General features: G+C 41.4%; 1 protein-coding gene across 1 annotated transcript in view; it reads right to left on the minus strand.

Annotated features, from left to right (window-relative positions):
- Positions 1–13,516, minus strand: part of ALDH1L2 (aldehyde dehydrogenase 1 family member L2) — a 30,031-nt gene extending 16,515 nt beyond the window's left edge. Inside the window, 7 exon segments of the mRNA XM_030959504.1 lie at positions 157–246; positions 801–902; positions 1,712–1,877; positions 5,520–5,754; positions 7,564–7,705; positions 13,362–13,489; positions 13,492–13,516. Of these exon segments, the coding sequence (XP_030815364.1) occupies positions 157–246; positions 801–902; positions 1,712–1,877; positions 5,520–5,754; positions 7,564–7,705; positions 13,362–13,489; positions 13,492–13,516 (888 nt within the window).
- Positions 13,517–24,044: the final 10,528 nt, after the last annotated feature.

Genomic DNA, 24,044 nt, shown 5'->3' on the forward strand with positions numbered 1-24,044 from the left:
TCTAGATATACACAAAACATAAAGTCATCAGATTAGAGCTACTCCAGTGTAACAGCCATTTATATTCACCTGTATGCAGATATCTTTAATTTTATAATAAAAAAGAGTCAAAAAGGGAGTATAGATAAGAATATTCTTCCGGTTTTCAGAGCATACCTGTCCATTTATTGTTGTCCATGCTCCAGGCACTTTATCATGCCCTCGAATCCAATTGTGCAAAGCTGCTGCAGGTTGGTCCCAGGAGATCTAGGAAATCAAGACATGCCAGGATGCACCACCACACCTTCTCAAACACAAATGAGATCATCTAATGCAGTAGGGGTGCTTAGATAAAATAATTCTCATATGGGAATTCAATTAATATTTTTATCTGTTGTTTATATGGCCGGTGTTATTTTTTGGCACTAGAAGGAAAGGTGCCAAAACTTTGTTTTCCTAAAATCAAATGTATTTGTGGTAGAGAATTTCATATGGCCCGTTGGCAAATAAAGAGAGTGATCTTGATTTGATTTTGTATTCGCAAGTATGGTGGCTTACTAAGAATCCACTGAAATTGCAGCTGTCTCTTAGCTGCCTGTACATGATCCTGAATAGGATGCCAAGTTTCTAAATATATGTAACTGCTGAAAGGAAAATGGAACTTAACCTAGGGCTCCATTACATGCATCCTAAGAGGTATTCCAGGAAAAAGAGGTAAGGAAACAAATCAGTTAAAATTCACGTTAACTTCATATTGCTGCTACTGTAATCTGAATTAATAACTTTTCTATGCACAAAAAAACGGTGTTACTTCACACTACCTCTGCATTTTCCTTTTTCTGGATCCCTTCATATGTTGCCCCTTCTTCAGGCTGAGGTATACGAGGAGCCTTACCATTAGCAATTAGATGTACAGCTTCCACCTACATGAAAAAGTAGCTTTAATGTTAGCTTGGTTCACCTTTTTTTCTTCAGTCATACTTCAGAATAACAGCATAAGACTTTCTGCCACAAGGTGAATTGGTTTCGATTTTTTTAAACCTAGTATTTCCAAACTCCAAGGGACCAGTGCTGCCCTGAACAAACATGTATGTTTCCTTGAGTCTCTTTGACAAAAGAAATAGCCTCCAGAATTTCATGGGAGTACCTAGTCACCAAACTCAGAGCAGCTGTCTGAATTTTTCAGAACAAAAATGTGCCTCAGTATGATTGCATTCAACTTTTTCCTTTTTCTCTCTCCAAAAAGTAATTTTTCTGCATTTAAATGAAGGGAGAAAAAAATCCCTAAGGAGCAACGCTGAGTATTTTTGTGCATTTTCTTTTATTCACTTAAAAAAATACAAAAAATTACAAGCATAGAAAACCCAAAGCAAATCCACCAGAACTCTGAGCCTCAAACACCATACTGCTGTTTTTTCTTAAAAATCTCACACCTAATTTTTTGCTGTTGCTGAGCCTTTAAAAGATTTTTTCTTGTATGGAAGGAGCCACATTCCAAACAAATTCAACTTCATGCCATCTGTGGAAAGAGAATGCTCTGCCTGCTGTCAGCAACAAATATTCTGAGGTCATATCCTCAGCTGTTGGGCAGCTCCACAGCTCCAGTGAAGTCTAGGATTTGGCTGAGTATCACAACCTCTGTCTTCCCAAATGCAAATATCTTGTCTGTTTTTCCTTTACTTTCAAGCCCTTTTCCTCTTAAAAAGCTGGTATTTAGTACAGTTAAACGTACCATAGCCTTTATTCCTTCTGGGAAGAGAAACCGGTTATACAGGTCATCCACAGTATCATTTTGGCCAACATCACATTCTCGCTGTAGAAGTATTGGTCCAGTGTCCAAACCATTATCAGCCCAAAAAATAGTAAATCCTGCTTTCTTATCTCCTTGAATTAAAGTCCTAGGCATAAAAAATACTTACAGTAAATACAGAAAAAATTAAAGTAGTTAGGAATATCAACTCGCATGTTACATTCATGTTTACATTCATTTTCTTCAGGAAGATAGAAAAAAAATCCTAACAATCTTTGCTGTATTTTCACTGCTCACTTCACATCCAGGAACCCACAGTTTTGACACTGTTCATGTATGGTTCCCACAAAGTGACATAGGAAATGCTGCAAGTGAACCCAGGCTGTCTCACATAGTTCACTGTGATAATTACCTTTAAAGTATTATTAATGGTAAGACACTCAGAGCAAAAGCTATGCAACAGTTATGACAGAATTTGAAAGATGGAAGCATCTAACAGCATATTATCTTAATAATTCATGATTGTTTACTGTAATTAGTTAAGCCTCATGGCTCATCTGTAGGTCAACAAGGAAAGTACATTTGTCACACAGCTGAAAAGGAGTTAAACTCAGAGTGGAAAATTATAAATATGCAACTGTTTAAGGAAAAGTTATTAACAAAATTAAGGCTTTTCAGCCAGATTCTGAGCTGCTGTGCATGAACATAGCAATGCTTACATTAGACCTGTGCTGATTTACCTCAGCTCAGAATCTGCTTCTGCATCCAAAGAGAGCTTCTGCCACCTAAAATTTTACAGCTCTCCCTTGGCACGTGTCTCAGAATGATGGAAAATCAGACTCAAGTGTGTTTAAGGGAGCGGCCAGAAATGGTGAGAAAAATATTTCCTGCATGTTTTCAGTCATTTGTATGCATGCAAACTTCAATGCTATTTTAAGTAATACATATCTCATGTAAGAATTCCCTCAGCAGCCCATGTTGTAACAGGATTGTCTGAGATCTGGCTTATACACAGGAAAATTCATTATTAATTATAAGCAGTGAAAGCTGCATTACTAAAATGAGTGAAGTACACAAAAGTACATATGGGATGAACAAGGGACAAATTCCAAAGACAACTGAGAAAGTTGGCAGGTATAACAGAAGTGAAAGCTTACAGAAGTTTGGCTAGCCCTTATCAGATCTTTCATATTTTTAGCTGCATTTCTTCTGTTTTTTATTACGTAAAAATTCCACGTGAGAATTTTTTTGTTTTTTATTTTCTGTTTTTTTTATGTAAAAATATTTTCTGGTTTTTATTATGTAAAAATTTCTAGTGAGAAATGGATGTCCTCAGCATGGAAAAGAAGGTTTTATAAGCAAATGTCTCTGATGCTGAATAGGTGACAAGGTAAGAACTACTGTGTGTCCCCTCCTCTGTCCACCAGCTCCCTCCACAAAGGGCTGCTGATAACAGAGTGGCAGCAGCTGGAAGAGACTGTAAAGGAAGTGAGTGAGGACCCCTCTGCACCCCAGAGCCCTTGTTTGTACCTAGTTATGTTTAACCATGCCTAATTCTCAAAGGTTTTCTTGGTTATACTGTGGGGATAAAGGGTCTGACCAGCAACAGGGCTGTAGCCACAATATGTGAAAGTAGTGATTAGAGCAAGTGATGAGAAGGTGAAACACAACAACAGTCAGACTAGGCCAAATCCTAATTTAGTTTAAAGGCCTCAGGACAATGGCCTTTACTTAAGAAGGGCAGGAGAAGAGAGATTCCTTTTGCAGAAGGAATATGCAAAATAGAGCAAGACACAGTGATACAACACTGTAATACATTCCATTTCTGCAAATCTTTGCACTTGCTGAAAGAACTTCTTGAAAGAGAGTTTGTGTCTACACCTTCCTGTTAAATACATCTTGATGAACTTCTCCTCCATAAAAGCATCCTTTTAGAGCTCTCTAGATACGAGGTTGCACAATTTAATAACAAACTGCATGGAGTAAAAGGACCTCATTTATTTGGAAAAATTCTACTACTTGATGTCTTTGCTGGCTGCTCCCTGACTTTTGATTAGAATGAGCAATCATTCCTTTTTCATCTTTCCATGTCTTCCATGGCTCAGCTAATGTATGTCCTTCCCAATGACCTCTTTTCCAGTCTGAAGACTCCATCACTTTTCTCCAGTCATGTGAAAACTGTCCTGTACCCTTGACCATCTTTCTTAGCCTTTTCTGAACTTAGCTAGTTCATGTTCCAACTGAGATGCAGACAGTATTTAAGACCACAGAATCACAGAATATTTTGAGTTGGAAGGGACCCACAAGGACCATCGAGTCCGACTCTTGAATGAATGGATCCTTACATGGTGAGTAACAATAATCCTTTTCTGAGTAACAACAATTAACACTGCTTATATATAGTCGTGGGGGTTTCCCCCTTGTGTGCATCGTGTAATGTTTCTTAACTTTGAATTTGACCTCTCATTTTCTTACTCTCACATTATCACATTTACTCATTTGCATAGAAAGTGTATTCCTTACTACAGATTTAACCGAGTCATTGATCTAAAGTTTCCTGGCTTTCTCTTTCAGCCTTTTTAAAACTGGTATTGCTTTTGCTATTTCCCAGTCACCTGCATCAAGGTAACCTTAAGAAAATGAAATGTTGCAGGTCATCTCAAATCTTCAACTTCTAATTTGCTGGAGTCCTGTGGTCCTGACAAAGAGTTTCTTACTCCTTCATCAGTTTACAAAAATGTCTTCTGCTCACAGTTCAGCTCAAAAGAATTGTTTTGACTTATTCCACACAAAGAAGGACTGTAGGATAGTAACATCTTGAGCTCCTCCATCCTGAATACCAATACAAATTTCCTACTGTGGTATTCTCTTTGATAAAATACCTTTGTTAAATCCCACATCTCTACCACTTACATGCCTCCCACCTTTAACATATTTAGAGGAATTGTTGGTATTACATTTTGTGCCTTAAAAAGCTGGTTCTTTATTTATTTTCTGGACTGTGTCACTCTCACTTTCTGCTGAGTTTATGCTATTTTACTTTACACACTTGGACACAAGTGACACTTTTTGAAGTCTTTACCTCTCTAATAGTCTCCTCAACACCTCTGTTTAAGTATTTCAGTTTAGTACTTTTTCCAGGAAGGATTAAAATTAAACAAAACTAAGTATGCTTTTGCTTTGAATCCACAACACTGTGGATTCAGATAATCATCATGCTGCCTGTAAGATTCTTTTAAAATTGTTTCTCCATATTTAGATAATTTCTTACTGAATTTAGACACTGTGATAATGTCATTTCTGTTGTCACAAGAATGCCAGGTTTGAGTCTATTGAGTCCATTTTTGCAGTGTAGCTCTTTTAGGGTGATGATTTGAGCCTATCTTGTGAGATAAAGTTTTTTCTTGTGGGCTCTCTCTTCTCCCTTCCACTCTGTGAAATCTTAGGATCTGTATCAGACATTCCTGTGATAGTTATCGAGTGTTTGTGGGGATGAGTCACTAGAGCAGTGTTCTGCTTATGGAAACTCCAGATTGTTGATTCATGCGAGTAAAATATATGAATGTACAGCTCACACCACTGATCCTCCCACAGTAACGGCTGAGCTCACATTGGAAATAATAATGAATCCCAGGTATGAAGTGCAGTTCATGTACCAAATAGTCAGCTGCTCCAGAGAAGTTCCTTCAGAGCGCTTGCAAGTCAAGAGAACTGCAACATTTACAAGAGTAACAGGTGCAGACCAGCACTCTAATATGACAAACACGTGGCTCTGATGCACAGAACTCACCAGTTGATTGCAGAAGCTCCTCGGTGGCGTGGTAGGATGGATGGATGGTAAATAATAGAGCCATGTTTTGGGCAGTCAATAACATCCATGGGGATAAACTGTGTACAGAATGGAAGGACATTTAACTCTGCTCCAACTGATTTGTAGGCTGCAACTACTTCCTGGATAGGCTTGCCTTTAGCTCTCCATTTGGGGAACTTAAAAACAGGAGTACCGTCCTTCTCCGCTGCCAGTGCTGAGGGACAAGAATAGTATTATTTTTTTTCATTTTGTGTTAAAAATTCAAGTCAGAGACATATGACATGACAACTGAAGTGAATCATCAATTATGTGACCACAGAGTGCTCTTCTGTATGCTGTTTAAAAACCTTTGTGCTTGGATATATTTTATTAATTCTGTCTTTGATTATCTTTCCTACATCTTATGTAAATCTCAACTTCAGTTCACTCTTATGACATGGCTAGTAAGTACCAATGAAGCAGAAAAGACAGGTACTCATACTTTACTTTCTCTTTTTGTCTGTGAAATTGGATCTTGAGCTTGACCAGAAGCATCTTTAGCCTGTTGATTAAATCTTAGGTAAATTCTTATTTAAATATTATGCCATGCAAGTTAGTGTGTACTGAAGTTACTTTAAGAAAACAAAGAGTGTAGCTGTCTGAGGGCACAGAAAACTTCAGGAAACACTTGAGACTTAAGCTTTTGAATCATCTGGAAGTAAAAAGAAGTGACGTTATCTAGTAATTTAATTTCATTTTTTTCCCCCAATCAGGAAAGATTGGACTAAATTAATCCTGTGGTTTTAGTTAAAAATAAATACATGATTGCAAGATTGGAAGATTTACTTTGTTGCCTTTGTTAGCATAACAACTGTACAAGAATAATTTATATAATGTAAACAAGTTATGCTATATTGTACATAAACTTTTTATATAATGTAATCCAACCAGACTTGGATAGTCAATTTTTTGTTTTCTAAGGTGATAGTTGCCTTCTCTAATTCTTCCAAAGTGTGATTAAATCTTTTAACGAGGTAGAGTTGAGAATTACATGCTAGTCTGTGAACACCACAGCACCAGTAAGCAAAACTTATGTTTGATTCTTCCCTCATGAGAGTTCTGTAAAAACATGTCAGGACCATACAAAAAAAACCAAAAAAACAAAACCCTAAACAAAAACCAAAACAAAACAAAAACCACCAAAAAGGCCCCCAAGCAAATCAAGAGAGAATTGAAACAGCTCATGGAATGTAGTTTTGATTTCAGATTCTCCATAAAGATACATTCCATTCTGGCACTTTTATTTGCTAATCATATTAACTCGCTGTCTTTGAACTTGTGTCACTGAAACAAAAAACAAAGAAAAGTGACAATTCAGATGGCTCCAAATTAGCTTCTTTGCCATGCTGGGTTCTAAATAAAATGAGTACAAAACTGAATAAGCAAAACTTCTTTCTTTAGTAAGCCTAGAAAATCCTTATGCACCTCGACAATGGAAAAAGGGAGAGCAAAGCCTCCTCCAACCTTTTGAATGTGTTTTCCATAGTCCAGATGGAAGAGAAACAGCCTCTGCAGGTACACTGCCACACACAAGCTTGTTAAAAAGAGCAGAAAGCCCGGGATAAACAATCTTGGCTCAGTGCCTTGAGTGTCCCAGCCAGCACAAGGAAGCAGGTGACAGACATTTGCACTTGAATATAGGCTCAGCAGCTATTTGCTGTAAGATACAGATCTAGTTCAGAATGACTACTTCTAGGGTGCACATTCAAATAAGATATCCAAATTAATTTTGGTTTTCCAATACCTTAATATACAGCCCTGCATATTTAGAAACTACTTTAAAAGTTGCTTTTCTAAAGTACTGACAATGGACAAGGTTAAACTGGTTCTGGGACTGGGGTTTGCTAAAGGGATAGGTCTTGTACTGGATTTAGTGGATCAAAGGCAATATATGCAAGTCATTCCCATATAGATATAAGCTTCTAATGAAAAGGAAAATTATGTACATCTGTAATTTTTACATTTGGATTCAGGTTACACTTACCCAAAGGATCAGCTTGTCCATTCTTGTCAGGCACGGTGAATACACCCACAACCTTATGTCCCTCTTTTCTCAGCTTGTTATAAACCTCTTGTCCAAAAATACTTTGACCTATAAGGGCTAGCTTTAGCTTATGTTGATAAGCCTGGTGAAAAGAATTATAACAAAACATGTTGTAGAATGCAAAGAAAATATGTTGTTGCTTACATTTCTGTCTCACTCTTTGTCAATTTTCAGTTTGATTTAAAATGGAATAGTTTTTCTAACCTAATCACCTTTGAAGAAACAATAATCAAATATTTGAGATTAATGACAGGTAACATACAATTCAGAGAGGGCATACCTCACATGAGAGTATCATCTGATACTGTTACTGGTGTTTATATGGCTTTTTTAGAATATTCATTAGACAGATCAGCCACTGCTTCTTATGAGAGGCTCCATGATCTTATCCATAGTCAGAAATTAAAATACATTTTTGAAACATATATAAAACACTTTTTGTAGGCATAATTTATGTGGCTGGAACATGCCCTCTAAATCCCTGTAATTAAGCAGAGGTATATTATTTGTGGTTAACATGTATAGGCTAAAGAAGACAAACTTGCACTGTTCCTGCCAAGTTAAAGGTAATGATCATCCATTTGATATGCCTACAAGCAAAAAAAAGGTGCTAAAGGTGAGGTTCCCTTGCTGGACTTCTACTGCCTGCTGCATTTGGATCCCAGTACACTGGACTGGGATTTAAGCTTCTTCAGACAGAGCAAGTAACCACCTCCACTTTTTTTTAAATTTATTATAGTTAAATTTATGATAATTTATGAAATTTATGATAGAATCACAACGCTACAATTATATCAGAATATCAAGATATTCCTATGTTTTTCAAGTAATCGTTTCCTGAAAAAACTACTTTTTTCCTTCTGAGTTCTTTTAGATTTATGTGGCAGTTGTGCTCCTCTCCCACCCTACCTCCAGTCCCTCACCTCCAACACCTCCTTTATCCCAGAACTGGTACTGCTGTAGCTGCAAGAACTGCATTAGGGTACTGAAATGAGCAGGCACCAACATGAAAAATGCGGCTTATTTATAACTGGATCTCTCCACTGGTCTAATTTATAGCACAGCCATGAGTCCTAACATAGGGCCAGCAGGGGAGCAGGAATGAGCATGGAAACATGGCAGAAGGGTGGAACTGTCTCTATATGCACTGCATTTTTAGTCAGCTTTTGGAAAAAAAGCTGGAAACCTTTGACAAAGAAATGGACTATGACACCTGGTTAAAAAGGAAAGGTCCATACAGAATAAACAGAAAACTAACCTTCCTCAAAGCTGAATCTGGCACAAACTGTTCCTAGACAGATCCCTCCTCTTAGGAGGCCTGATAGAAAGGTAGGAAATAAATCCACACACTCCCCACCTTTGTTCTTAACTTCATTTTTCACTACTGGACTTTGCCTTCTTTTTTTCCTTATGACCCATTAGAGAAATCAAAGTGCTTTATGAATGTCTTGACCACTGATGTTTGTTTTCCTTGTAAGTTGGCACCTGTATGTTTATCTCCTCCCTCCTCTTCCTTTTCTTAGGGTACTGGGACATGAGTATACTTTGACTGAGTGGGTTATTGATTGGATAACAAATGGTCTGCACTGCCCATCAGATCATATGACAAAGAGAAATGTCCTGAAAAACAGGTTATTTAAAACCACAATTCACTGAAATTCATTTCACAGCTGACATACCATGAATGTATTTTACTGGTTTCAGGTTACATTTTTGTTGTGCAGCTGGCTTTAGAAAAGGGAGTTATAAATTGGTGGGTTCCATTACAGGAATATTGAAGTGTGGGTTTTTTTATTATAAAACATTAGGAAATAATTATTTGTACTGGAAACAATATTTTTGCTGAGAATGAAACTGCATAGTAAAGTGCCACTGCAGCAAAAAGAAGCAGTAAGATGCAAAGATGGACGTAACTCAGGCCCTTGCAAAATCAGACTGTTAGAACTGGCTGGCAAAAAATGTCTGTGACACTGCTGATAATAATATTACTAACCAACACTGCATTGCTGGCAGCTATACCTCAAATAGTCCACTATTTCATTCTTAACAAAGACAAGACCTTGTTCTGAATTACAACTTATCCTTGCAATCCTTATCCAGCAAGGCCAAACTGATGCAGGTGGTGCTCATTATCACTGTTTTATGACGGATATCTTTGCAGCAGAAATGTTGCTGCACTACAGAAAACAATTATTAGATTTTCCCAAGTATTTTAACTATAGCCAGGCAAATTGGAGAAAGATTAACCTGCTGGATTACTGACCATGTTTAGCATGGTATGGAATCCTCTGATTTCTGTACTGTGCTAACTAGTGCCCAACTAGTATATTGAATAAATGCTAAAAATAGTCCAGATGAGAATTACTTATTCTACTTCTGCCCTTTTGTTAACATTTCTTAGTAAGAACAGGACTGGAAGAGATCTTCTTAGCTAATGAATCTTCTCCTCTGCCATCACAAAAAATCATGTCATATAATTGCTTCTGTAAATCTACCCAAACTCCTTTTCAAAGCACTGTTAAAGTGTTCACTTCTGTACTCTGCTGCTTTTCTGATACTTGGACAATCTTCTTGTAATTTTAAATCCAAATTTATCACCACTTAAGGAGTTACTTTTTCACAAAGAGTTTATTCATGAAGTGTTAATAACATATGCACCCTCTATTCCTACACTTTCAGTTCATGTTGCCCTGTGAATAAATCTGATTCTCATATTACATGGAAGGGCATAGCAGTTCCGGTACCAAATCATGAGTTACTGTAAATCAACATATTTTCAGTAAAGCCACGCATTTAATTTGTGCTAGTTGTGGAACTGAATCAACAAATGGTGAGAAGCAAAGAGAGAATGTAGTCCCCAAATTAATAACAAATAAAAAACTCCACCAAATCCAAACTGAAACTGGCAAGACTGAGAAGACTGCAGTGTGGAAAATTCTGTAGTGCACAAAAACATTACTCTGGCAGTAAATCAGCTTTGCTGCCTCACACTTCCAGAAGATAGCTCAAATTGACTGGTTTCAATTGCAAGATGGTTCTGGTAACTGTGACCAGTGATTCTTGAGTTCTCTCTCCACTGAATGGTACCCACAAGTCAGCCACGAACAGGATTTCTACTGAGTTTTAAAAAAAAAGTTATCTGTGTGGATAACTGGGTGTGGAAAAAATATCTGTATGGAAGGGCTTGCATGCTCAGACCACAAGTTCAGTCCTTTGTTTTTTGTTTTATTTGAAAAATTACACTGGAACAAGTGCATGTTATAGCCATTCATATCTTCTCTTGGAAACTCTCCTTAAGCATTTTTATCTAAAATGGGTCAGACCTGTGGAAGTGGGAAAATTTTGTAGAATTTAATGTGGACATAGCACTCAATTAAAACGGAAAGTTCTATAAGATGACACAGAGAAGAAAAAGAGTTTGGTGTTTTCTGTCTTACAGAAATGGCACATTTTGGCTAGAGTGCCATTGCTAGCACTCATCATGAAACTTTAGAAATTCTGTTAAAGAACACCAAAACAATCTTGGTTTTGAATAATGTGCTAGACAGATACTCCATCATTATCACTAACATACACAGAGATTAAACTTTTTATTGTTTTTGACAGTGATGTTAAGAGATTATAGCAGACTCCTTTTGCAGCTGGCTGGCTGACCATGAACGTGTAGTGTCCATGAACCATGCCTGTGAAGGTTAATGGTCATGTAGCATCAGAGTGGATCTTTTGCTGCACTTTTGTAAGATTACTCAATTCCTATTTATAGTAAACAATGCAGTTCAGGTGAACTGGGGAGATCTGACCCTTCTTTTATGACTAATCATAGAATAATGTAGTTATTATGACAGTGCTGCCAAATACAAGATTTTAGGAAATCAGTTTTCACTCTACTGTAATTCTGTGGTTTTCACTGTCTGAACCTTTAATTTCTTCTTTAACTTTATATTTTTTTATAGCATAACACAGATTAACAGTGATTATGTTTCCTTGACTCAAGTGCTCATGATTTGAATGAAGACAGTAAGATAAAGGTAGAAGCATAAAATCCAAGAAGTGTTTGTACAAGCAGTCTTATCTTAAATGCTCAACATGTCTCAAAGTTCACATGTGTTTGACCACCTCAATACAAAAGCACAGATTGAAGTTTAACTTCTGTGTTTAAAAATTCTGTCCATATGATCTCTTGATACCATACTGGAATATATTTTAAAATAGCTCATTAAAAGTTATACAATATTTTAATGTTTGATTCCATTCTGATTCTCTTTTTCTTCCAAAACACTTAAACAGAAATAAAACTAACAAATAGAATTTAGTACTGCATAGATGACAGCCTGACAAATACTGGTAACTATCCTGTCAAGTTCTACTTTCTAGAAATGGGAGATAAATCCAATATCTTCATTTTCTTCTCTAAGAAGAGTCTAAACTTACAAAATCTCTTCAGAGGAGAATTTTTTTTAAATAAAAATAATTTTCTGTTACTACCTCTTTGGTATGTGGACCTAAACTTCAATTGGTTATTACTTCTAAATAAATTTCCTGAAAATTAAGATTTAGTAACCGCTACTCTGGGTAGAAACCTTTTAATCAAAAAGATTAAAATATTTTACTTAGTTTGCAGAAGAATTTAGTAAAGCTATAAAAATTTGAATGTTACATCTTTTAAAAATTATTACAGAGAGATGCTTCTTTTGAAAAGCAGTACTGCAACTTTATTTCTACTGAGATCCCCGTACATGTGCTGAATTCCAGCGCCTGCAAATAGAAGCCTATAGTAGAGCCCCGCCCCCATCTACATACACATCCAGAGCAATGTGTTCCCACCGTTCATTCATTCTCTTTTTTTTTGGCACTGCTGGTTGCATTTCCAAAAGGCTTGTGTTAAATCTCCTTATTCTAATGCCTTCCATGCAGATACCTTTGGAGGATTGCTGTCCTCAAAGAAAACTGAGCAGCCAAACACGAAACAATGAACAATCTCTAGGGAAGAAAAAAATCCCCCGAGCCTCATTCAACTAGCCAGACGTACACATCTGGACAATTTGGACTGGACATGGCTTTCAGGGAGAGGTTCCTTGCAGGAGTCCTGCAGTTTATATATGTAACCAGACACAAAGAAAATGGCTTGAAACAGACGCTCAGAGCTGTAAAAGACTAAACCATGAGGTGCAGAGGAATTTAGGCCATCAACTTCAACCCTGAGCAGCCCACCATGCCAGAGCAATGAACTGGCTATGAGAAGGTCACAAACGAATCAGGCTAGAGCCGCGGGCTTCACTGTGGCGCTGGGAACGAGCATGGTCCCTTCTAACTGAGAAGACAGCCTTCAGCTTCTCGCAGGCAAATCCAGCCCGAGGGAGGCAGAGAACGGCTGCATCACATTGTTCTTGGCACATGATTACGGGGCACTATCACAGCATCGCTGGTGCCTGTTCCGCGCAGCTTCCAGGCACATCCCTGCAAGATGCAGCGCCCAGATGATGGCTGCGATCAGGCTCGCCGAAAAGGGCAAGATGCAGCCTTTGCGCTCACACCGAGCCCTTTCCCGACTCTGCCGTGCCGCAACGCGCTTTGCTAAATCCTCGGCAGAGACAACAGGCATCACATCCTGGAAAATACCCGCTCCCGCCACCCCCCTCCTTGCGGTTGCCCCCCGACCGGTTCGTTCGCGGGCTCGGCACGGCACAGCACAGCACGGGAGGACCCAGGTCCGCGGCCGCCCGCCCCGCGCTACTCACCGCAGCCGTGGTGCAGATGGTCCGCAGCAGCCGGGGTGATGTCCGCAGCATCTTGCGGCCACCCGGCCAACACCGAGCCGGCTCCGCGGCCGCGGCGGAGCGCCTCGTCTGATGCAACCCGCGCCGATCCGCTGGCGCCGGGCCAGCGCCTGCATCCGCGGCGGCGCAACCCCGCCCGGACCCGCGGCCACCGGAGGGAGCGGGGCCGCCCCGCACCTGCCGCGCCCGCCGCCCCCTCGGCGCCGGGGAGCGGCGGGGGTCGCGAGGGGCGGCCTCGGCGGGAAGGGGAGGGGAGGGGAAGGGAGGGGAAGGGAGGGGAGGGAGGGGAGGGGAGGGGAGCGCCGCTGCTCCCCGATCCCAGGGTGGCGGTCGAGCCCTCCCGCTGATGCCGCAGGGCACCAGGGCAGGGCCCGGCGAGGTGGCGTGACAGGCGCCCGGCCCACGAGCACGGGAGTCACAGAATCACAAACTCGTTAGGTTTGGAAAGGTTCTCTGGAGATCATCCAGTCCAGCCCCCCTGCCAAAGCAGGGTCACCTAGAGCAGGTCACACAGGAACGCGTCCAGGTGAGTTTTGAATGTCTCCATGGAGAGAGACTCCCTGGACAGGCTGTTCGAGTGCTCTGCCACCCTCAATGTACAGTTCTTCCTCATGTTGAGGTGAAACTTCTCGTGTTTTAGTTTATGGCCATTGCTCCTCGTTGCTGGGCACCACTGAAAAGAGTCCGGCACCACGCTGTAAGCACTCGTCTTTGAGGTATTTGTAGGCGTTAATGAGATCTCCTCTCAGCCTTTTCTAGACTGAAACAGACCCAGCTCCCACAGCTCTTGCTCCAGACCCCTCATCATCTTTGTGGCTCTCCACTGCACCCTCTCCAGTCACTCCTTGTCTTTTGTGTAGTCACGACTACCAATACCATCCAGGTGACATTTTGCAGCTTGAGATGTGTGCAGTGTCCCCAGCAGTGCTCCAACCATTTATAGCTTGAGGGGACAGAGCTCCTCAGCTTCACCTTTGCCCTCTCTACTGAGGCTGTTGGCAAGACATTCCCTTGACTCTGCTGTGGCAGTAAAAGATCATGTGGATTATTAGCATTAATTTTTAGTTTATTTCGTGCTAGTAATGGGGTTAAAAACATTAATGCCTTACTGGAAATCCGTATCACCTCCTTTGCCAAATATTATTAAAGTAGCTCACTCTACTTAGCTATTTCTTAAAAATCTTGTTCTTGAGTTCTATTACTAAAAGTGTTTCAATTTCAATATTATTTGGAAGCTGCAACAAAATCTTCTTGTGAGAGGTATGGAGAAGGTCTTAAAAACACAAATTCAAGGTGCTAAAAAGGCCAGAAAGGAAGTAAGTGAAAATGACCCCAAAAAGGACAGGAATAGCAAAAGCAAGAGTAGATAGCATGACAGCAATAATTTGCATCATTGCAAATTAGGTCAGGTTTAAACCCCAGCAACACAAAGAACATGGTTGTGTAATAAACTGAAATACATGATGTTCCTGTCAGGAGAACAAGGAAGACAAAAATGGAAAAATATTTCTTATTGCCAAGTTGTGAACTATGTCAGAGAGGTCAGAGGCAACGATTAAGCAAAAGTTATGACCAGCAGTCACCTTGCTACAGTTAAAAATAGAGTAGACACACAAATATCCACATCTCAGTGAGATATCATATCTCTTTTTTATGCTTTCCTGCAAAAGAACCACAGCAGTGATCAGCAGGGTTTTACTCCCAGGCCCCCAATGTCTTCCTCAGGGTATTTCAAATGCTGAGAAGTACCTTAAGGACAAGAACTGCTGAAGTCCTGCTGTTCCATCCCTGTTCAGGGGGCATAGGAAGAAGAGGTGCTGCAAGAGGTAGATTGTGCCAGTCCCCAAGGAAGTTGGGTTGGCACAACACAATCCCCCCACAGAGTAAAGTTACACAAGGGCTTGCATTATGACTCTCATACCATTATTCATTCCCTGATTTAGTCCTGTGTAGCACAATTATATCCTGTCCTTTATTCAAGGGTCTTGGTGGTCCCATAAGTGTAGGTGGCACTGAGTGGAATAAACAGAAATTAAAACCAAAACTTTTAAATTATTATAAACCACTGCACTTCTGTTTTGCAAAGAAAGTTCCACAAAGAAAAATCACTAGTTAGTTCCTATAATTTCTTTTCTGTTGGGTGAAAAAGCTACAGGAGTACTTATCTGCTTCAGTGAAAATTCTTCTTATGATGGTATCATGTGGAGTGTGTGGTGATTTATTAGATCATGGAATAATCAGCCAAGGGAGTTAGTGACTTTCTTTGCTCTGAAGTATTAAAAGCTAAACAAGTAAAATTCATCAAAAAGTTCTATTAACAAAGTGGGACAATATGTTTATAGAAGTTCCTTCTCCAGTATCTGTGGTACTGTGGGTTTAAAAAGAATGGTGTACAATAATTCCAGATTTCATTAAGAAAGCTAAAAGATTTTGCTTTGCAGTTTATTCTTAAAATATTGTTATTGCCTACTTTCATGGGTATGCAGCTTCATATCTTCCAATGATCTCACAGAAAATCTAAAATATTTCATTGCTACATTTCTTTAAAATATTCCTTCTTTAAATTGTACAATAAAACAATTAAACCGCATAATTTTGTTGGACTAAAATGCATCATTTAACTACCGCAGGAGCTGTTGTTCTGAAATGCCTGTTGTTAATATCTTGTTTTCCTTTTTGAATTGGCAGTTTCTTTCAGAAAGATTAACTGCCCAGTCTGATAGGTCGTGTAGCAATACAAGGATTTTACAAGTTCATGTGCAGCTCAGCTTGCAGTTGAGCAAACCCACAAACATGTATTGACAGTCCTCACTAAAGGAATTATAACACTACCTCTGACAGTAGGACCAATGAATGTGTGGGTAGTATTCCCATGACTTGATGGAAGCTGCACAAATTCCATACAATAAATAGGATGCAATCAACTCTTAGTATAACAGCTGGCATCAATATGGTCCAATAATGCAAAGTTTGGAACTGGATTAAAGCATTGCTGAAGTTCATGGAACTTCAAATCTTGGTTCATGATCCAAAATCCTCTCCAACTTGAACAGTACACTTGGCATTTAACCACTGACACACAAGCTTATGGCAAGATGCCTGGTTTTCCTGGGCAAGCAATTTGTAATAACCTGTGGCTCTATTCCCTGTACACACACAACATAGACAGTTCAACAATGCAAGTGTAAAGCACCAACGTTTATTTAGTTGGCACACCTTCATCTCCAAACACAATTCTTAACCTAGTGAGAAAATAAGAGACCTCCATTTACTTCACAGACTACTAAAATGTTAGGTAATGAAAGGGAAAAATCACAAGAGGAGGTGTCTGTTGTCACCATATAAGAAGAGCTATATAAATAAAAACTGGGAAGGAAGAGGTGGGATTTATTTTAGATTTAATAATAAATCTAGAGGGGCAGGGGGCAGGGACATGAATGGCCATGAAGGTGTGCTAAAACACAGACAAAGATGGTATCTTCATACCATCAGCTTCACATTATCATCAGAGTTATGAATTCATACAAATGGGTTTTAATAACCACTTAACAAATTGCCTATGTAGAATTTCAAGTGCAAATACTTACAATCAAGATTTTTGGTATCCAGAAAATTATTAGGCTGACCTCTTTGAGATAGGTCTAGTATGACCTAGTAAATCCAACATTAGTGTTAAATATCGTAACACAGTGCATTCCTCTGGGCTTTATGTTATTGAAAAAGTGACACAAAGCATTACCCATTAATTTTTGTACCCCAGTCAGAGAAGTACCTGGCAAATTATTAATTTCTTGTTCGTTTGGGGAAAAATATCCTAGCACCAGTGCTTACTTTGTTTGGAGCACATTTTATACATTAAGCTTCATTTTCTGATTTTTTTCCCCTTTCCGTTCTGATCCCTTTTCATAAAGCCAAAGTTTAGATTTGGGAAAAAACCTGCAATTACCTATAGTAAGCTTTTCAGCGTGGGATTTTTCCTTTGTGTCACCAAATTTTAAGGAGATGGATGTCAGCAAATGGCAAAAACTGATAGGGGGGTATGTTCACCAAAGCTATTCAGGAGTTAAACGTGCTTGTACAATAGCAAAAATGTGCAAAATGTGTTTGCATGCCCAGAAATGTACAGAACAAATATAAGACCTAAAGTAGCTGAATATTTTAAGTCCTTGTTGATTTCTGTGAAGCAGAATCTACTCAGTGTCTTTGAAGACATCATCAAGACTTGGCAAGATCATTAGGAAAGACTGTTCTGCACAGCGTGCACATACTGAAGTGCTTGAGAAACTGCTTGGAATCTTCCAGGATTTGCTTTCTTTTGAAAATCATGCCCTGGGACTCAGTAATCAACTAAATTGCTCTGCATAGGCTTTTTGTTGTTGCAAATCAGCCCTGATGGGGCATTTCATGATGATTAGTCATAGTTCAGACTCAAATTCCTCAGGAGTACTTTAGAGTTTACCCAGTTTTAAAGACTGAGTAATTAAAAAAAATAAAATAAGGCTTTGTATGGTTGTTAATTGTTAATTAATCGCTAAGTATGTTAATGGCATGACAAGTTTCAACTAAAATTTTACACAATAAAAACATTTCATGTTTTTCCACTTGCTGAAGCAAAATTTTATGGGAAAGTTACTTTGTCTGTTATCTTTGCAACATTTATATTTAAAACTTTCATTATTTTTTTCCCCAGAGGGTCTTAATTAGACATTAACCATTTAAAACCTTACCCTTGACATTTGATTTTTCCAGACTAACCAAAAGGAGGAATATATTTCATGAGAAAAGGAGATTATTTCATCAATGTAACAAGTAGCAAGAACTATCATGTGCAGCCTTATGGATAAATGGAAGTCTCTCAGATTGCATATGATAGATTAGGAACTACATCTGCAAAAGTTGTTGCTATCTTAGTGGAGTGGAGCTGCAAAGAGCAGATCTCAGATAGTAAATCCTTTCTGGGAATTCTGCCACAAAAACTTCGAGCAAGATCTTTTTTTTATTTAAAATGTTCAGAGCTAAGCATCAAATATCCCACAGACAAGGAACACAGAGAATAGTTGGGTTTTTGCAGATACAGCAAGTCAAATTCTTTCTCCTGTAAGTAATTACAATTCTAGTAATTACTGACTGCCAGTAATCTTGGTGGAGCTTTGCCTGTATGCAGAAGAAGCAATATCTGATCTGGGTGCTTTTCTGCCCCCCCCACCCTTTTTTTTGGAAAATGGTTTCTGTTTGGATGGTTAAAATATCTGATGGATGGTTTCAAATATCAGAAAAATGCTGTTTAAAATACCAGGCAACTGAATTGTCCATTGTAGTATGATATTTCCAATTGGGATTATTTCAAGGAAAAAGGGTTTTTAATACCTCATGGAACCAGGCTCCTGTTGATTTATGAATCCATAGAAACCTAACCACTTCATAAATGAAACGGTCATAGTATAATATTAATTCTACTATATTTTGGACTTTATTCTCTCATCTACTTTTTCTACTACTCAAGTGTAACAAGTAATTTCAGCTGGAACATTTTACTCAGTTCCTGTGAAAGTTCATTATGAAATTTAATTTCATGACCAATTTGGCCTGACCAAAAGAAATTATTGTTTTATCGATTATGTCTGTGTTCAGCAATGGTCAGCTTAGAAGCCACAGTCTATCAAACGAAGTCTAAAGAATTTTCTTACTACTCTATTTCCTGAAGATTCTAACAGATATTTGAGCAATCTTAGCAATTCCTATGAGTTTGTACCACATAAAAGCTTCCTGGTACAATGGAAGCTGTGTCACCCAACTTGCAGAAATTCTGTTTCTAAAATGTCAGTAGTTTCACATGAGTGAACAGCATAAAGCCTTTCACTGATAAGACAGCCCAGCAAACTTATCAATCAAATCCAAGCCAGTCTCACTGCCAGTGAGCTTCAAGACAAAGTCTAAATCAGATTTGCAGAGAAAACAGAAATTCTATCAGAATCTCCAAATGACCTAAATAATTTCAGTGTGAGCAACAAAATACTGCCACCTAGGGAGACAAAGGAAAAGACAATTATCAGTCATTTAAATAAACCAACCATGAATGGCAGCATAAATTTAACTGGTGTACTTAATTGAGTATAATTGTGAAATTTTTTTTCAGTTGAGGAGCCTCCTGCTCCATTAAAAAAAACCAACATTCTATTTCAATGTATTTTCTTTTGAAATAATTTTCTTTTTCCACTCCTTTAAAATAAGGGCTACATCACTTATGCTGTGGGGATCACAGTGTGCCCTTTGGTGTGGCCACTGCACAGGCCACTCAGCTGGATTACCTTGCATCCAGTTTTGACGATCTCACAACCTTGCAATAAGCAATCCTGCAATATTTACTTTACACATTCAGTTTAGATGTGGGAAGTGAGGGCCCTACCAAGTGCCAGTTCTGCAGGTTCCTCCCTTGTACCATCCTGCAGAATTGAAGGACACCTTTTTCTGGGACAGAGAGCAAAAGGCCTGATAACTACCTTTTAAGAAGACTGAAAGCCTCTGTTCATGTGCAGTCTTACACAGCTGAAAGAAACAGTGTTTGTTTCAAAGAAGGTTTGTGAAGAAAACTATTTTTTTATTTCATTTTTCAGAATTGGAAGACATATGTTGACTTTGAATAAATGTACAGCAGCTATACCGACTTCAATTAAAGCTGCATGGACAGAGCAAGATCCTTAAAATCTAGCAGAAGTTGTGTCTTCATTTTGTGTGATACTCATCATCTCCTTAGAGGCACTTGTGTTCACTGCCAGCTGTCAATGTCCTGCACAATTAAACTTCTGGTTCCATTAAAACCCAGTGTGAACAGTTTGCGTAAGAGCCAAAGAGTGGAGGAGATGTATTGACATATTACATCATGATTATTTGACAACATGCTCCAAATCAGAGTTCTGTCCAGCAAAGAAGAGCCCAACAAAACAAACAACTTATTCCAAACGGTCTTTATTTCATTTCACACAAAGCTGAATTTGATTTCTTCTTTCCCAGGGTGGCCTCTTAGAATGCACTTTAGGTAAGAAAAATTCATCAATAACTGCGATAATTCAACCAACCACATCTTTTGTTGCGGCGCGTGTGTTGCAAGTTCACGAGTTCCAGTTTTATGTTAAATGTTAAATGTTTTTGCACAGTTCAAGCTTATTTCACAGTTCAAGTTTATTTCATATTAAGTTCAACGTACTTAAAATGGCGCTTGCCCCGGGCTCCCTCCCCCACTTTTTCCTAAACTGCCACTGTCAATCCTTTAGTTTCCTAGCAACTCCCGCCTTTTTGTTACAAGTTTTATGTCATTCCTTAAACCCCGCCTTGATTTCTATAGTTACCCCCGACCCCCCCTCCTATGTTGTCATGCCAACCCCCCTGCCCATCACCCTCTGCCCACTCCCCTAGCCCCAGAATCTTCCATCTAGGGCCGAGGGTGATTGGGCAATCCCTTAAGTCCCCACCCATGCTCTACCCTAATTGGTTGTTATGTTCTGTCAGTTATGTTGTATTGTTCTGTTATTGGTCTGGGGGCAGGTTTATTCCTCCCCCCTGGCCCCTCTTTATAAGTTGTTACTGTCCCTGCCCGCAGTGGCAGATCCCTGCAGCTTCCCTCGGTGTCTGTGCCCTTCTTGTCTCCTCTCAGTAAACCTCCCTACTGCTGGAATCTGTCTCGCCTCTCGACCATCATTCTGCGACCCTGCTCGTTGGAGCTAGAATCCTGCCATCTTCGGACCAGGTCGAGGCATTCTCCCCCTCTCGCTGGGGAGGGCTCGGCCTAGGCAACCGCAAGCTCGGCATTTGCCAGAAAGCGACGCGACTGCCCAAAGAAGCTGCTGGCGTGCCTGTGGAGCTAGCGGGGCATTTCTAAGCACACCAACGCTTCGTGGCGCCTAACATGAGGCCCGTCCCCCATCCTTATCGGATTAGGACCCCACGGTCCGAAGAATTCTTCTTTTCTTCATTGGGCGCTCTAGCACCTCCTGTTGAAGCAGGCTCCTGGTCACTGGGAGCTGCGCTCCAGGAGGACCAGACCGGGAACCCCTTCTGCACCCGGAGCCGGTCTGAGGGTCGTGGCCACAACACCCTTCCCCTCCTCGCTTTGGGTTTGGTAAGCCAATTTTTCCTTCCCCCTGTCTATCTGAGCCCTTTTCTGCCCCTTGGGGCGGGGCTCTTTTAATTCTCCTTCTATTCTCCTCACTATCCATCTGTGGCTTACCCCCCCGTCTTTTTATCCTGGTTTCCCTAAGCGCACGCTGCTGTTTGTCAGGGGCCCAAAGCGAGGAACCCTCCCTTTTCTATCTCTCTTAACCCCCCCTGTTCTTTTGAGCTCGCAGTGTGTTGTCTGTTTGTGTGAGCCGGTCTCTGCCTTTAGGGACCGGTCTCTTTTTAACCTCTTGGCTGTTGTCTCTAGCTTTTGATTGTCCTCTACCTCTTACCTATCCTTCCATTGGGTGTTGTGGCGGCTGGGCTGAATTTTTTTTACAAAAAATGGGTGCTCGTTTGTCCTCAGCCCAGCGGGAGGTGATGTTTAATGTTTCTGTTATTTTGGTTGGTGCTGATGTTAAAGTTTGTGAAAAAGAGTTGAAGAAATTGACCCGGTGGGTCTTCTCCCAGTTCCCCAATGTGACCCCCGACCAGTTTAAAGACCTCTCGTTTTAGGAGGAAGTCTACCATAAATTAGCAAATTTGGCCTGGTCGGGGGAGATTTCTATAACAAAAAAATTGAAATTGGACAAGCACCTTGATTGGGTGACTCAGGTCCTTTGGGTCCTGAGGCAGAAACGAAAAAGAGAACTGGAAGAACACTCCCGGGTCCCTATGAAGAATCCAAGTTGTGTAGCCCCTCGTTCTAACCCTAGTCTTTCCAAACCCTGTATTCCTATCCCTCATTCCTCTCCCTCTCCCCCGATGAGACCCGGGATCCTGAGGAGGGCAGCCCCCGACCACAGCGGGCAGGAGCTTTTCCATCGCCCTAGCCCCCCTCAGGACGACCGATCCCCCTGTGGTCTGTGTCCAATGGCCGGGACGCAGGCCGACTGTCCCTTACCCTCCCCGATCCTTAACCCCACTTTGCAAGTTGTAAAATCCCCTCGGTTTAACTCGAAAGTTCGCTTCAAGGTCCCTGCCCAAGATGGCTCCTGTGGAGCCCAAGATGGAGGGGACCACAAGGCCCAGTGGCGGGAAAATCCCCTTTTTCCTCCCCAGAATCCTCTGCTTTTCCCACCACCCAACCCGTTCCTCCCCAGTCCCCGCCTGGCTCCGCCCAACCCCTTTCTCAACCCACCCCCTGTTCCAGCCATGCCCTGCACTCCTCCCCTTGTTCCACCTCCCTTCCAGGCTTCTCCCGAGTGTCTGCCCCCTCCTAAAACCCCACCCCGCAGCCCAAGCCCCTCCTCCAGGGCAGGGATGTCACCACCCCCCGACCACGCCCACAGCACCAGTTCCCACGACAGCTCTGGCCCTGCCCTCTCTGGCCCAGTTTTCCCCGCCCCTCTTCCGGTTTCCCACAAGCCGCCACCTTTTTCCCACAGGGTGGGAGCCGGAGGTGGGGGCGTGGGAACTGAGGCCTGGCCCCCAGCCAACAACATCGTGGCAGCCCCGGTGACCTACCATCGGGTCCGGGGTGGGGGCCAAGAAGTGTGGTGGGCTCCTGTTCCCCGAGCAACCATCAAGGAGCTTTGCAAAGCTCAGAAGGAGTTTGAGAACAGGAGCGAGTTTTTCAAGGGCCTCCTCAGGGCCACCCTGAATGAGCAGGAACTGGCGCCTGTTGCCATCAAACAGATCTTCCAGAGCCTGTTAACATCGGTGCAGTACTCCCGTTGGGAGTTCAATTGGAAGAGGGGGATGGAAGAACTGCTTCCCCGGCTCTGGGAAGATCCAAATGTGGGGGAGGATGGCGACGGGCACCAGCTAACAATAGAACATCTATGCAGGTTAGGAGATTGAGAGAAGGGGCAGAAATGCGTGGAGTCGATCCCCACGGAGGCACTGGAGCGGAGCGCCTTGGAGGCGGAAAAGGCCTTTTTTAAAATCATTGCTGGGGTGCCGCCGGTCCCCTTGTCCCATCTCTTTCAGGGGCCCGCGGAACCATTCGATGAGTTCGTCGACCGGCTGCAGGCGGCGGCCGACTTTGAAGGAGCCAAGGGCAAGGCGTGGGCGACGCTGGTCAAGACCATAGCGGCGTCAAATGCAAACGCAGCGTGCAAGGCTGCAATCCTGAGCCTTCCGCTGCACCCGCGCCCGTCCCTCGAGGAAATGATGGAGGTCTGCGCCCTCAAAGTCCCACAGCTGCAGAGGGCCGGCAACCCGAAGAAGTCAGCTGCCCCGGGCGCCACGACGGACCTCCTGGAGGACGACACCCCTCCCGCTGCCGCCGCAGCCAACAACCAGCCATTTGGGCCTCCGCGGGCCGGATCGAGCACCCCAACACCGCCACTCCGCCAACCCTCCACCTGCCACCTCTGTGGGGACCCTGGACACTGGATGCCCGACTGCCCCCTTAGAAGGGAATTTCACAAATTTCGACAGCAATGGCGACCGGAGCATCCAGGGGAGGGAGGGACCACAAAAAAACTGAAAACTGAGCGCAGAGCCCCCCTGTGTGGGGACAAAATTAAGGGTGGGCTGACAACATCT

The sequence above is a fragment of the Camarhynchus parvulus genome, chromosome 1A, assembly GCF_901933205.1.
Source record: "Camarhynchus parvulus chromosome 1A, STF_HiC, whole genome shotgun sequence".
NCBI lineage: Eukaryota > Metazoa > Chordata > Aves > Passeriformes > Thraupidae > Camarhynchus > Camarhynchus parvulus.